The sequence below is a fragment of the Chiroxiphia lanceolata genome, chromosome 8 (genome assembly GCF_009829145.1).
Source record: "Chiroxiphia lanceolata isolate bChiLan1 chromosome 8, bChiLan1.pri, whole genome shotgun sequence".
Taxonomy (NCBI): domain Eukaryota; kingdom Metazoa; phylum Chordata; class Aves; order Passeriformes; family Pipridae; genus Chiroxiphia; species Chiroxiphia lanceolata.
This window is the reverse complement of record NC_045644.1, coordinates 27,899,693-27,912,142: the sequence shown is the minus strand read 5'-3', so window position 1 is coordinate 27,912,142 and position 12,450 is coordinate 27,899,693. Positions and strand designations below refer to the sequence as shown.

Sequence of the window (12,450 nt, the reverse complement as noted above, 5' to 3'; positions counted from 1 at the left end):
TGGGGAAGATTTTATGCCATAATATTATTTATATAATCTAAAAATAGATTTTTATCTTTGATTTGAACCAAAGCTTATGAAGTAATGAATCATATTTTTAAGTGAAACGTAATAACTTTAAAAAAATGAGCCCAGCTCTTAATGTCTGTAAGTCATCATAGCTGATTTACTCCAACATAGCTGACTTTTCTCCAATTGATTATCAGGCCCACTGTGCTTTACTTATGGGGTTATGGATATCCTTTATCTAGCAGACTGCTTAATTGCATGCAGGCAACTCCAAAGAGGCAGTAAAATAGACACAGACATATAGAATCTACTGAGTGTGTATCTACAGTTCTTAAACAGAAATATGTCTGCATCTCTAGTTTATTGTAATAAATCTCTTCTTCTGCTTTTAGGCTTGAGAGTGCTTAAGCATGGGATTAGTTCAGCCTACAAAAGAAAAAGAAGTATCTCCACCTCTCCCCAGGCAAGTAAGCAATCCCTGGCCAGGCCTCAGAGTGGGTTCCAGCTTGTGTGGCAAGGGATCTGCGCTGGAGTTGGTAGGTAAGTGTCTTTAGTCAGTGAGTAAGGTGTATTCTAACAATGATGACTGAATACTTCTAAGTAAGGCAACAGATTTTGGCTTGAGAGAAAGTGACTGAAAATATCAGTCCTTAGATGGATTTGTAGGGAATGAAAGAGATAATGAGAAAACCCTCAGGATAACGCTCACATAATATGGGAATTACTAGATACTCTATTATTTTCCTGATTGAATTTACTGTATATTGCAGGATATGATACCCTAGTTATGCTATTAAAAATATAAACTATAAATCTCTTCACATGGGATGATGCAAAGATGATATGAGTACTAATACTCTTAAACTGGTATTTATAGCTCCAGCTTGAAGACTTCCTTATATTGCAAATTTGCCTCTTCATTCTAGTTATTGCTCTTTGATTTTATTTGGTTGCATATACTCTCCTGCTAGTCACAGTGACTAAATTGATTCCCATGCAAACAGAAAAGGTCTTAAGTAGGATTGAATGGTACTTATGCTTTGCTGCTCTGTCAGACTGGATTTTGCTCACTGATAGAAATAATTAAGTCAATTCATTATGGACAAAATTCTCCCAGTTCTCTGTGATGGATCATGTCTCCAGTATGCTACTTTCAGAATAGGACTGTGCTTGAGGCCAGTGCAAACCAGAATAAAGGCTAAATTATTTCTGCAGCATTTTTGAATTGGGGTAACATGTAAACACTAGTGTTATCTTTTTAATCTCTGTGGAAATGCACAGTGGCCACTCTTAAAAACAATCGATTTTTCTAATATAGTTAATAGACTGGTGGTATTAAATATTCTTCATGCAAACGTTCAAGATATAATGGCATCAGTGTATTATTTACAGTGCTACTCTCAAAATTCCCAATAGGGGAAATTTCTTTTTTTTTTCTTCACATGCAAATCTTGCAGGAATAGATGTGACTATTTTAGAACTACTTGCAAGGGGATATTAATTAATTGGTGTGCCTTAGTATTTAATTCATGTCATATACAAACTTACTCAATTTTTAAGGTGATAATATGGCACAAGTTAATTATGGTTAGAAATGGTAGTACAACACGTACTTGTATTACTTCCTCCTTCATTTCAGCCAGGGAGACCAAACCTTTTTTTGCTGACTCCTAAGCAAGAAATGGTAAATTTAGTACACAGAGTTGTAAATATTGGCAACAATGAGAAACAAATGACACTTTGGTTTTACACTGTTCTATTACTAGTATGATCTTGCCTTTGAACAACTATGTCATGTTTCTTCATAAGGTGGATCAGGAGAATAATTCCCACATCCTCTTAGTGTTTGCTGGCACTCTGCAGATGTGTGGCTGCATCTTGTTTAGCAGGTGGCTTTGCCACAGCAGAATTGCATTTGTTGCACAGATCTCTCATTGCTAGGAGACTTTCTTCCACAGCTTTTGCAAACGTGACTGAGGAGGTTTCTTTGCATTCTTTAAAGCTTGAGATGCAGAATAATATATGCTCTGGCTGAGGGTTATAACATGCCCCATATCCATTGGGCACCACAGGCCCATAGCAGCAGAACATTTCCATAGTAGTTGGAACCTGGTTGCAGGGAGAAGGGAAGGAGTGATCTCTGATTAATCAGGAGACCTGAAATCAGCTGGTTAGGAATGAGGAGAAAGATAAACAAATGCTACAAATGCTGGTAATGTGGTGAATCCCCCCTTGTGGAGTATCACTGGCTTCAGAAGTCCAGACCTGGAGCTGATTTACCTTGGCAGGTAAAAGCTGATCTCGTTATAGAATTTGGTTGCTCTGTTTATTTGCTATCATTGAAAAACTGGTAACATTTGAAGTAGCTAGACTGCATTTCTTTGCTCAATTTATATAGATATTAAAAAGCTATAAGGTTTGTTACAGATAGGAGATTTATGTAATTCTCATACATAAAATCATGGTACCTAAAACTTGTCTAAGGTTTTTAATTTCTTAAGGTTATCCTAAGGTTATGTTAAACTTGTAATGCAAAGACTGCATTAAATTATAGATATTAGTATTGTCCATTTCTAATAATAGTTTATAATTGGGATGATGTATAAAAACATTTTAATGCATCTAGGTGCTCTAATTCTATCACACTACAGTTTAATCATGGCATAATAAGGCAGCGAAACACTTTCTACTGCAGAAAATAAAAGATGTGTTAGAAATCTATATGTTTCAGACTTTGTGTACATGAGCCTTCACAAACGACATTTGGCTTTTTAATGGTGTAGAACAAGCCATTAGTCCTGCTAATAGAGCCATAGAATTGTCAGATAAATTTGCTGTGCAACAGCCGAAGGCCATAAAGCTATTCAGAAGCACTCTTTGCTCATGGATAGTTTCTCAGAGAATTTATGTAGTAGCGTGTTGGTTACATTCACTCATGTCTGAAAGCCTACAAACATTATGCCAAGATCAAATTACTTATTAAGGTTTTATGCTGTAGCATGATATTATAACTCTCTTTTGTTGCATAATTCCAGTCCGTGCAGTTGGGTTAGTGTTTCAGTTAATGAATTCATATATAGATTCCTTCTTTCATTAGGACTACTACTACATGCAATGAAACACTTAATTTTTAGGCTGTATGCCATAAGGATGTTTCCTTATTCAGAACATTAAATGTAGGAAGTGTTGACTCTTAGAGTATCTTTGAATGTGCAAATAACTGTAAATCCATAAATATCTACATGTCTGAAATGTCTGTAAATCTAAGTTGCAAGTCTGCATGGGTTGCAGTCTTACAGTGAATAACTGAAGGCTCTCAGATTTCAAACACAGCTACTTTTAAGAATAAAATGTCCTCATGGCTCTCAGCTTTTTGTTTCTGAGAGTGGCAGCCCGTCTGGCTTGTGGCTGTACTGTTGCTTCCCACTAGAGCTGTGAACTTGGGGGAAGGAGGAGAAGAAAGGGAATGGGAACATAAGTAATATGGAAACTCAGGGAACTCTGAGCCCTTATGTGAATTTTACTGAGTTTGGTTGTGTGCATTTCCAGAATTTCCGGGAAGGGCTCTGGAATGTTGCAAATCAGGTGATAACTTCATTCAGTATTTACTGTGCTGATGTTGCTGATTTAGTGTGCTGATGGACTAAAACTGGACTAAAAATGCGGAGCAATTTGCAGACTTCTTGATGGTTCTCAATGACACCACTTTTGTTTGTTTTACTTTTTTACATTGTTTTCATGGTGAGCCACAAGGTCTGGCAGAACACAAATGAATTAGCCTTTGCTTAGCAAGACCAGTGAACAGGAGAAACTCACCTGGCTGGTTGAGAGGATGAATCGATTGCTTGTCAAGTATGTCTCATCTGTAAATATCTCTGGCAGTTCCTTGAAGTGTTCCCGTGCCACCTCTCTGAGCCCCAGCAGGTGATTGTCTATTGCCATTCCAGTAATAGCCTGTGTACAGGGTGATAAGACACCAGCATTTAACTGAGTTTGGAGGCATCTTCTGAAGTGTCACTGCCTAGTTTTCTGGTCAGAGTTGATGAACTTGGTTAGAGTGACTTAAAGCCTGTAATGTTCAGATATTACTCCGAGTATGTACTTTGCAGAGGATCAGTAACTAGAAATTCATGTGGTGCTCTGAAGATGTAAAAATTAGAAAGGAAACGGTCTTGGGATGTACTATGTCCTGATGTTACCTGGGTGTTTATCATCTCTCAGAGCTGAATATCATGGGCTGGGCTTCCAAGGGTGCTGAGGGGAGCATATGGGACACCAGAAGTTTCTGAGCATGTTTTGGAATTTTCTGTGCATCATTAGGGTTATATTTTAAGATAGAAGGCTCTAAAACACCTCCAAATTGGAACAAATTAAGCTTTCATTGCCTTGGTACCTGCATCTCACTCTGGCAGTTAAAGCATGTGTCATTCCATAGAATCTAGATCCAAAGACCTGGTAGGTGTCCACAACAAATATAGCAGTGCTCACAGAATAACAGATAGATTTGCCAGTGATCCTTCCCAGATCCACTAGCATATCCCACTGCTTGAGAAGACTGGGGTTGGGGATATAGAATGCCATTGCTATTTGATTCACTGCCAAAATATCCAATTTCTTCCCCCCACTCCCTGTGTTGGCTTCATTGCAGAGCTGGAATATCTCATTACTTTAGCCCTCACTCCAGTGAGGCAATTGGAAACAGAAAGTGTAGGACAGCATAGTTGGATGGTACCATAGTTGGGGTACCAGGAGTCTAGGATTAAATTAAACAGGGTTTAACAAAGGAGAATAAAGTTCTTGACAAGCAAGAGGCTCTCAGCAGTCCCCACTCACTGTCCTGCTCGCCCCTGTCTCTGCTCACCATGATCCCCAACGCAGAACCAGCCATGCTTGCCCCCCGACCCTGCTCTTGAATGTCCCCAATTCCCTCTCCTGTCTGAGGAGCTCAGGCAAAGTGATAGGAAGCACGTGTGGGGGCTGAATGTTGGCCACAGTGGCACATTGGTGGCTGGCTGGCCAGGTACAAGAACTGCTGCTGAGCCTCCACTGAAGTTTTCTGCCATCAGCTGGCCGTGCTTGGGTCTCTGCTCTGCCCAGCTCCCTAATGCTCTAGACTTAAGGGATTTATTCGCTTTAGGATCTTTGCCTTGCTAGCAAATGTGATTGAAGATGGCTAACGGGATCAAAAATGAGCACTGGAGATTGGCAGACAGGATAGTTACAGAGTTTTGTTTTCTTAGGAAACCAAATCAAAATTTGTTCCAGCCAGGTAGGAATTGCCTCAGATAATATCTGTGTTTAAAATCCTTCAGTCCAGGTTTGTTCTTGCTGGTGAAAGCACTGATTTTGTGGACTGAACTGTAGCTCATCCCTGATCCAGGCAGAAGTCATATAGGAAGAGAATGCTGAACCAGGGAGATTGTACTACACTGAGAGCAGAACTGATATCCCTGTGGCACAGGCCTCTTGTAACAAGGGAAACAAGCAGCCTGAGAAAAGGCAGGATTTAAAAGAGAGCACAAGCTTGGTTTTCCTCTTAAGGATTGAAACAAAAAAAAAAAAAAAAAAGAAAAGCACAAGTTTGCTTTTCCTCTTACAAGGAGAATAGCTTTAACCACTGGTAAGTGCCTGAAGCAGGGGGTTGGGAGTGCATAGTCTTATTTGGCTTATTAAGGACTAGCACCCGTTGGAAAGGGGGCTATTTGTTCATCAGCCCAGACAGAGCGAGGATGCTTGCAGGAAGGTGGCATACATCAGGGCTGGGCTTATGTTCTTTTTCCCATACAGGGAAACCAACTTGATAATCAAAGGAAATATTTTGCTATCACACAAGATTTATAAGGCTGTTAGCAATGACATTTTTGCAGCATAGATCAATGTCATGTCTGAAGAGAGGCCGAGACAGGCTAACGAAATAAACTGTGAGTCAACGCATAGGAAAAAACTGTGCTAAATTGAATTTTAGAGCTCCACATTTAAGATAGCAATGCAACTAGTAAGCCTTAACAAGGGGAAATAAAATCAGTAAATTGCTTTTTGTTTTATGAAGTAGATTTTTTTTGTTGTTTTTCTTAGGAGCTATTACATTTCAGTCTGTTACACACAATTTAGTCAGACCATCTAAGTCTTACCCACAGTTTAAAGGCACAACAATTACATTCTGCTATTCTGAGAAAGAAGGGGAAGCTTGGTGAGTAGAAATACCTGGAGAGCATTTATAAATTTAAAGATAAATTATTTTTCCAATGGCAGTTTTAAAATTTTCCCCTGAGCTGCACCAGAGGCTGAATTTTATAACAGTTTCTGGATCTCAAATGACTTAGAGCTTGGAGGGGAGATTTTTTTTTTGTTTGTGTTTCTGTTTGTTTGTTTTGTTTTGTTTTTCTTTTTTTTTTCCTTTTGAAAAGATGTACAGAAATTCCACTGGTTGTGGCCTAGTAGACCTAGAGTATGTTGTGCTCACTGTGAAGTTACCCTGAGATGGTTCAGGTGAGACAGTTGCCCTGAAGTGAGACTTCCCTTCACTGTACGGATTACACAGAGTATCAGTTTCTAAGATGTGGGTTTTCAGCACAAGGCTTGGAACACAGTATTGTTTTTCTTCCCTGCTTCTTTTGTTTCACAGTTTTAGGCACAGTTCCTGCCTGAAAGCAACACTTTGCTTCTCCAATGCTCTGAGTTTACCTTTGAAACCACCTCTGAAAGTGAATGATTTCTTGCATATTATGAATGTCTAAACAGTATTCAACAATGTGGGCTTATGAGGCAATGGTCTAAGGCGAAACCATAGGTAGCAAATTCACTTATCATAGCTGGTTATTAACATTTATTAATTTCATGAGTAGTATGACTAAGTTGTTTATAGAATAAGTCTGTGCTTTGTCTTGGCACAGTGGGATGTACAGCATTACTCAGGCTGAATTGTCTCATTTTTAATCAAGAGAAAATGAGTTGTATTTGATACTAAACTGATTTCTTCACTGGAGAACATCTCTTCCTTTAATTAGACACTGCATTCAGGTCTTCAAAACAGAACTTACTATAATCATTCCCTCATTGTTAATGATCTTTATTAGAAATGGCACTTTGGAATACCTGAATACACTTTCCAGAATACCAGTCCATCTCAGGATCAGATCCCAGATAGGGACCTCTCTCCTCTAGTGAAGAGAAATATAAGAAAATGCATCGATGGTTAGTTTTAGGGGGAAAAAAATGTTCCTGATGTGTTACAACTGTCTTCAGATTATCTGCAATGGTATAGTTCATGGGTCTAAATACCTGTAAATTTGGGGGATTTGAATTTTGCAGTTGGAACTTTATTTTTCATGCATGTTACATAGCAGTTAAGTTGGTTGCTTTAAGCCTTGCATACTCCTCATCTCTGATAAGGCTTTCTGCTTGTCATTCCCCATTGAACACCTCGCTGCCACTTTGCTTGGCTGTCTTCATGGCTAACATTTCATGTTGATCACAGAGCACGAAGAATAAAGATTTCTTTCACCTGGCTACTGTTCTCCCTTCCAAACCCTTCAGTATTTGTTAAAAAAAAAAAATTCCTTTATGAAATTTTGATTGCAAGCTCTTTAAGATGGAGGCCAGTTTTCAATTTTTAATTTGCAGAACACCAAGGTTAGTGCAATCCCAGTTTGTGGCTGGGACTCCTAACAATGACACAGATATAAATCATAAGTGTTTCACAGATGCACATTCACTGGGAGTAGGTTGGTTATGGAGTGTCATATTCCATGACAGTGCTAGATAAGAGAGCTAATGCCAGAGAGTCATGGTCTTTCCACTTATGTCTGATGCAGAATTTTGTTATCTTGCTTTTGAGGAAGTATTTTTTAAGGTGAGGGTAGTTGAATGTGGCTATTTGGGCCACTGGGAATGTTCATAAGGATGACATGGCAGATACTTTCCTATTTGGAGATGCCTACATTTTTCTAGTGCTAAAATAGTTAGTGATTGTATCTTCATACTTTTCTTGAAAAAGCCAAGTAGTTCTTATTCCGACAGTCAGAAGGTTTTACTCACCAGAATAGAGTAATTAGTCTGAGCTGTAATTGCGTCTTTAAATCTCTGCATCTTCTCAGCATCCTGTTGAGGTAATCAAAATATATGTATTATTGAATAAATTCTCAAAGAAATAGCATCTTCCATCAACTAACCAACAGCCAAACCACAAGCACTCTCAAATGTCTTTCGCTCCTGCCTCAGGTGTAAGTACTCATTATAAATGAAAAGCTATAGGATTAATGTCCTGATCAGCAACGGTGTAAGGGTTGAACAGGTTTATTGGGGGTGGTTTGTAGTTCCTTTTGTGGACTCCTTCCATGGATTCTGGGGGTGTAGATTATTACTAATTGAATCACTCCATTTGAAATGAGGAAAATTATTGTCTAGTGTAATTCAGTGTTTTCAGAAAAGACAGGCAGTGTATCTTCTCCAGAATGGTTTATCTAGACAATGACAGTGATATTAATGAAAGCCATTATTGATATTTTACTAGCCAGTTGAAAAATTACTTCCATGTGTGAAAGGGCATCTAGAATTTTCCAAGGCTGCTCTACCCTCCACAGATGCCTCGCATTTCAGATAACAAGCTAGTAAATTTTGACTCCTGTCAAATGGCAGCCTTTTATATTAAGGGAGCCATCCTAAGAAGTGCTGCCCTGCTGTACATCAAGTCCCACACTGCAACTATGGGAGACCCTGAAACAGCCAGAAATGTCTGGGTCTCCAGATAAACAGGAGACCTTCAGCTCCTATGGACGATGAATGATCTTTTGAACAAAGAATTCATTTTAGAAGCAAGTCAAGGTCACCATCAGGGACCTTCAAAATACAGTCTGATATTTTTTCACAGGGCTAGAGCTAGGACTTAGTTCCCTTGTACAGATTAAATTACCAAAGGCAGTCTTTAAATCTGATTAATTTACAGCTATTCAAGCAATCTCTCTAGTGTCAGTAGCTGCTGCTTTTACAGCAAGTGTCAAATGCGTGAGATATTTCTCCTGCTAAAGAATCAATCTGATTCAATAAATCTTTGGTGACTGTTCAAGCTATGGTTTGAGGATAATTTTTATTAGCATCAGAAGGAAAATGGTTTTCAATATTATTTTAATTAATGGCTATTAACAAAAAAATATTTTGGGTAGCTCAAGGCTACTTAAAGCAAGCGATGCAGCTCTTTGTCCAAAAAATAGAAATAACCCCTTAACATTTGGAGGTAATTTGTAGGTCTAAAAAAATCACCTTGGAATAAGGTTGTATTAAACTAATTTTGTTTCTAATGTTTCTGTGATAATTATAGATATAGTTTTGAACTGAAAGATGATGATGTTCACATCAAAACAAAGATGTTAAATGTCTGTTTGAAAGAACAATCCCAGACCAGTATAAATGTCCCTTGTATCTCTCAGTGGACAAGAAGCCAGGAAAACTATCAGTGGATTGGTTTGCATTATGATGGCAGGTTTTCCAGGGGGAATGAAACCATTATTCTCCCTATTTGCTATTGCCAAGGTGTGCAGTGGAAAGATATGGGGGCTGAGACTGAGCTCAATCTAGGCACGCATGGCATTCCTTGGTTTGCTTGCATGAAGCAGTACAAGCTGGGGTGCTGTGAAAGGGGAGCGCAGCCTCAGATTTGGGTGGTGAAATCGTGAGAAATGCTGAAGCTTTGGGAGACCTGCAAAAGTTAGCAAGTGTTGGAATACGGAAAGAAGGAAGAGGCTATTGGAAGGAACAAGGAGGATCTGTTAAAACAACATGTGAGGAGCAGGCTGGCTCCGCCCAGGAGTGCAGTCAGGCTGCTGCAAAGTGTGTTGGGGCTGGGGCTGTGTTGAGCACACGTGTGGAGAGGAAGGTGGGCATAGCAGTAACTTCTAAGGAAATATGATCAAGAACCATCTTGTCAGACAGGACACTGATAGCAAATAACAACAGCCTCTTCTTGTCCTCTGTAAGGTAGTCACTATTATGTGTAATAGCATGGTCATAATCTGCTGTGAATTACCCACTCAGCACAGGGAATTACTACAGGGTTTTTTGAGTTATTATTTTACCATGGAATATGAGTCTTGTTCATCAGGAGCTAAATTCTGGGCACGGTAACCTTAAGGAGACTGAAGAGACAGTGGACGACCAGAGCACGTCTCTGGGCAAATTTTCATCATCCTCTGGGACATTAGAGCTTGGTTTATAATATTTCATTAATTTACACTTAATCTACAGTCCAGCAATGAATCTAGCAATGCTATGCTGAATTCTAAAGAACAGCCATGTGGGCTGATGCCACTGGAGTGGGCTTACTGTGAAAAATAACCTATATTGTGGCAGCGTTTTGCATCTAAACAGCCACCTGGAAATTCCCTGTACGGCAGTGAAGTGCAGTGGGTGGAAGCGGCACAGAGAGAGACATTGAGGGAGGCTCTCCAGGGATGATGGGGGGACAGTGCACAATGCTGTTTGTGCAGCTATACTCTCAGCTGTACCTCTTTGCATTCCCATCTACTCTGTACAGTACTCATGCTTCTGGAAACAGATGGTGGCGTCTCAAAGCAAGGAAATTTTAATTTTTCTTTTTGCAGTATGATATCAGGACAGCTTGGAGAGTTGTTTGATTAGCTTGATGAAGTTTTTCATTATTCAGGTTCAGCTCCCTTGAGAATCCTATAAACCTAATTCTATTTTGTAAAAACACAACTAAACCAAAAAAGATCAGCCAGGACATATCCACCTTATCTAGAAATCAAAGCACGGGAATTACATCACACATTGCAGTCTGCAGCAGAGCTAACTACTGCAGAGGACCTGCCAGGCAATTCCCCTGGTGTGGCAGTATAATGATCCTGAACTTTGCATGTTCAGCCTAGATCTCTCCAGGGAATTGAATTTGGATGTGATGTCAGAACATTCATAAGACAGTACTAAATCTAAAATCAGATGTTTTGTTTCTTATAATGTCCTGTTTAGGCAGCTCTGAATCTTTTGGATGCTTAAATAAAAATAAGGGAGTATTTATATTTAACTTAATGGTTGGTTTGTACAAAAAGCAAAATCCTATGAGGCTTGCTACCCTGCCCTATGCCTTTATGTTCTCAGTTAACAGTTAAAAAATGAGAGACTAGGGACCATGAATGCATTATTTACTCAGTGTTTTGGCAAAGAAGACCAACATACCGATACAGCTGTCTTGTCATCAGTCATTGCTTTTACAAAAGCAAATGCTTCTGAGGTAGAAGACCTGATATTGTCCACTCGGCCCTCATCAAATCGGCGTAGGGAAGCACTTTCATAGGTCGGGACGAGTCTCCTGTGGCATCTGAAAGAATGAAGTAAGAAAAGAAAAGAATAATTATTTTCAAGGAGTCACAAAGACTAAGAGAAATATAGGCTTGGTACATTTTATTGTTACAGACACACTTTTATGTTTTGCACAGTATTCATCTTAATGTTGATAGAATTCTATAAGAAACAAAAAAGATAGATGCTCACTCCCTTCTAATATGAGAAGCTACATACAGCTGCATATGTTTTAGTTATGCATTGCCAGTAAAAAATGACTTGCTGTGTAAAAACAAGGCTAGTAAAACTAAAATTTACTGAAATATCTCAAGGAATGTTTTATTTGTACTGCATCATAAAATAATTGTGTAATTAATCATTTATTTATGGGCTTGAAATATGTTTTATTTAAAATAAGAAAAAATACACTCAGTGTGAATGAAAAGTAGAAAACTGAAAAGGGTACCATTTGTGAGCTGAAATGAAAACCCACATAGCAATTAGAGCAGAGTGTGAAGACTGTTGTTTAATTTGGGTCCAGGCATGTAGCCACAATTCCTTGCTTCAGGAGACCTAGTGTGTCTTTCAGTTGAAGCAGAGGGTCTCAGATTGTAACTGTCCTTAAGTTTGGTTTTTTTTTTGCAAACATGGGATTTATATCATGGCTGGAATCCAGACAAAAATCTTGGACTAGGTAATTTTTGAAGGTTGGATAATGGAATATATACAAAAAATGCATGTTTAACAGATCTTAGTGGAGTACAGGAAACATGTTGGGCACCTCTAGTTTTGGCCAGGTAAAGACCATGTCAGGATTTAATTTGACACGGTACAGAATTATTTGTGTAATAGGCTGTTCTGCAGGAAACCATGCCACCAATCTCTAGTCTGGAGTTCTGGCAATGTAGAAAGGAGCTTTTGACTTTGGTAATACCATGGAAAACAGAGGATATTATCAAATCTTGGGATGTCTGTGAAGAAGGAGGCAGCAGTAGTTACTGTCCTGTGGAGGAACTCTGATCTGATACACTGCTGTAGAATTCTCCCCTGTGGATGCTTTTCACCCTGCAGTGCAGGAGGTGTGTGTGTGGTGAGCTCAGGGTTACTGCCACATCCTTCCCAAGCCACCCACAGTGGCAAGAGAGTGTT

At 39.1% G+C, this 12,450-nt stretch overlaps 1 protein-coding gene across 3 annotated transcripts in view; it reads right to left on the bottom strand.

Moving 5' to 3' along the window:
• Positions 1 to 1,748: 1,748 nt before the first annotated feature.
• The window catches only part of CHAT (choline O-acetyltransferase), a 33,051-nt gene continuing 22,349 nt past the window's right edge, over positions 1,749 to 12,450 (bottom strand). For all 3 annotated transcript variants that reach the window (XM_032695290.1, XM_032695288.1, XM_032695289.1), the window contains exons 12-15: positions 11,197 to 11,338; positions 8,047 to 8,109; positions 3,826 to 3,963; positions 1,749 to 2,118 (exon numbers count right to left, since the gene is read on the bottom strand). In XM_032695290.1, coding sequence (XP_032551181.1) covers positions 1,849 to 2,118; positions 3,826 to 3,963; positions 8,047 to 8,109; positions 11,197 to 11,338 — 613 coding nt within the window. In that variant the 3' untranslated portion in view covers positions 1,749 to 1,848. The remainder of the gene's footprint in view (positions 2,119 to 3,825; positions 3,964 to 8,046; positions 8,110 to 11,196; positions 11,339 to 12,450) is intronic.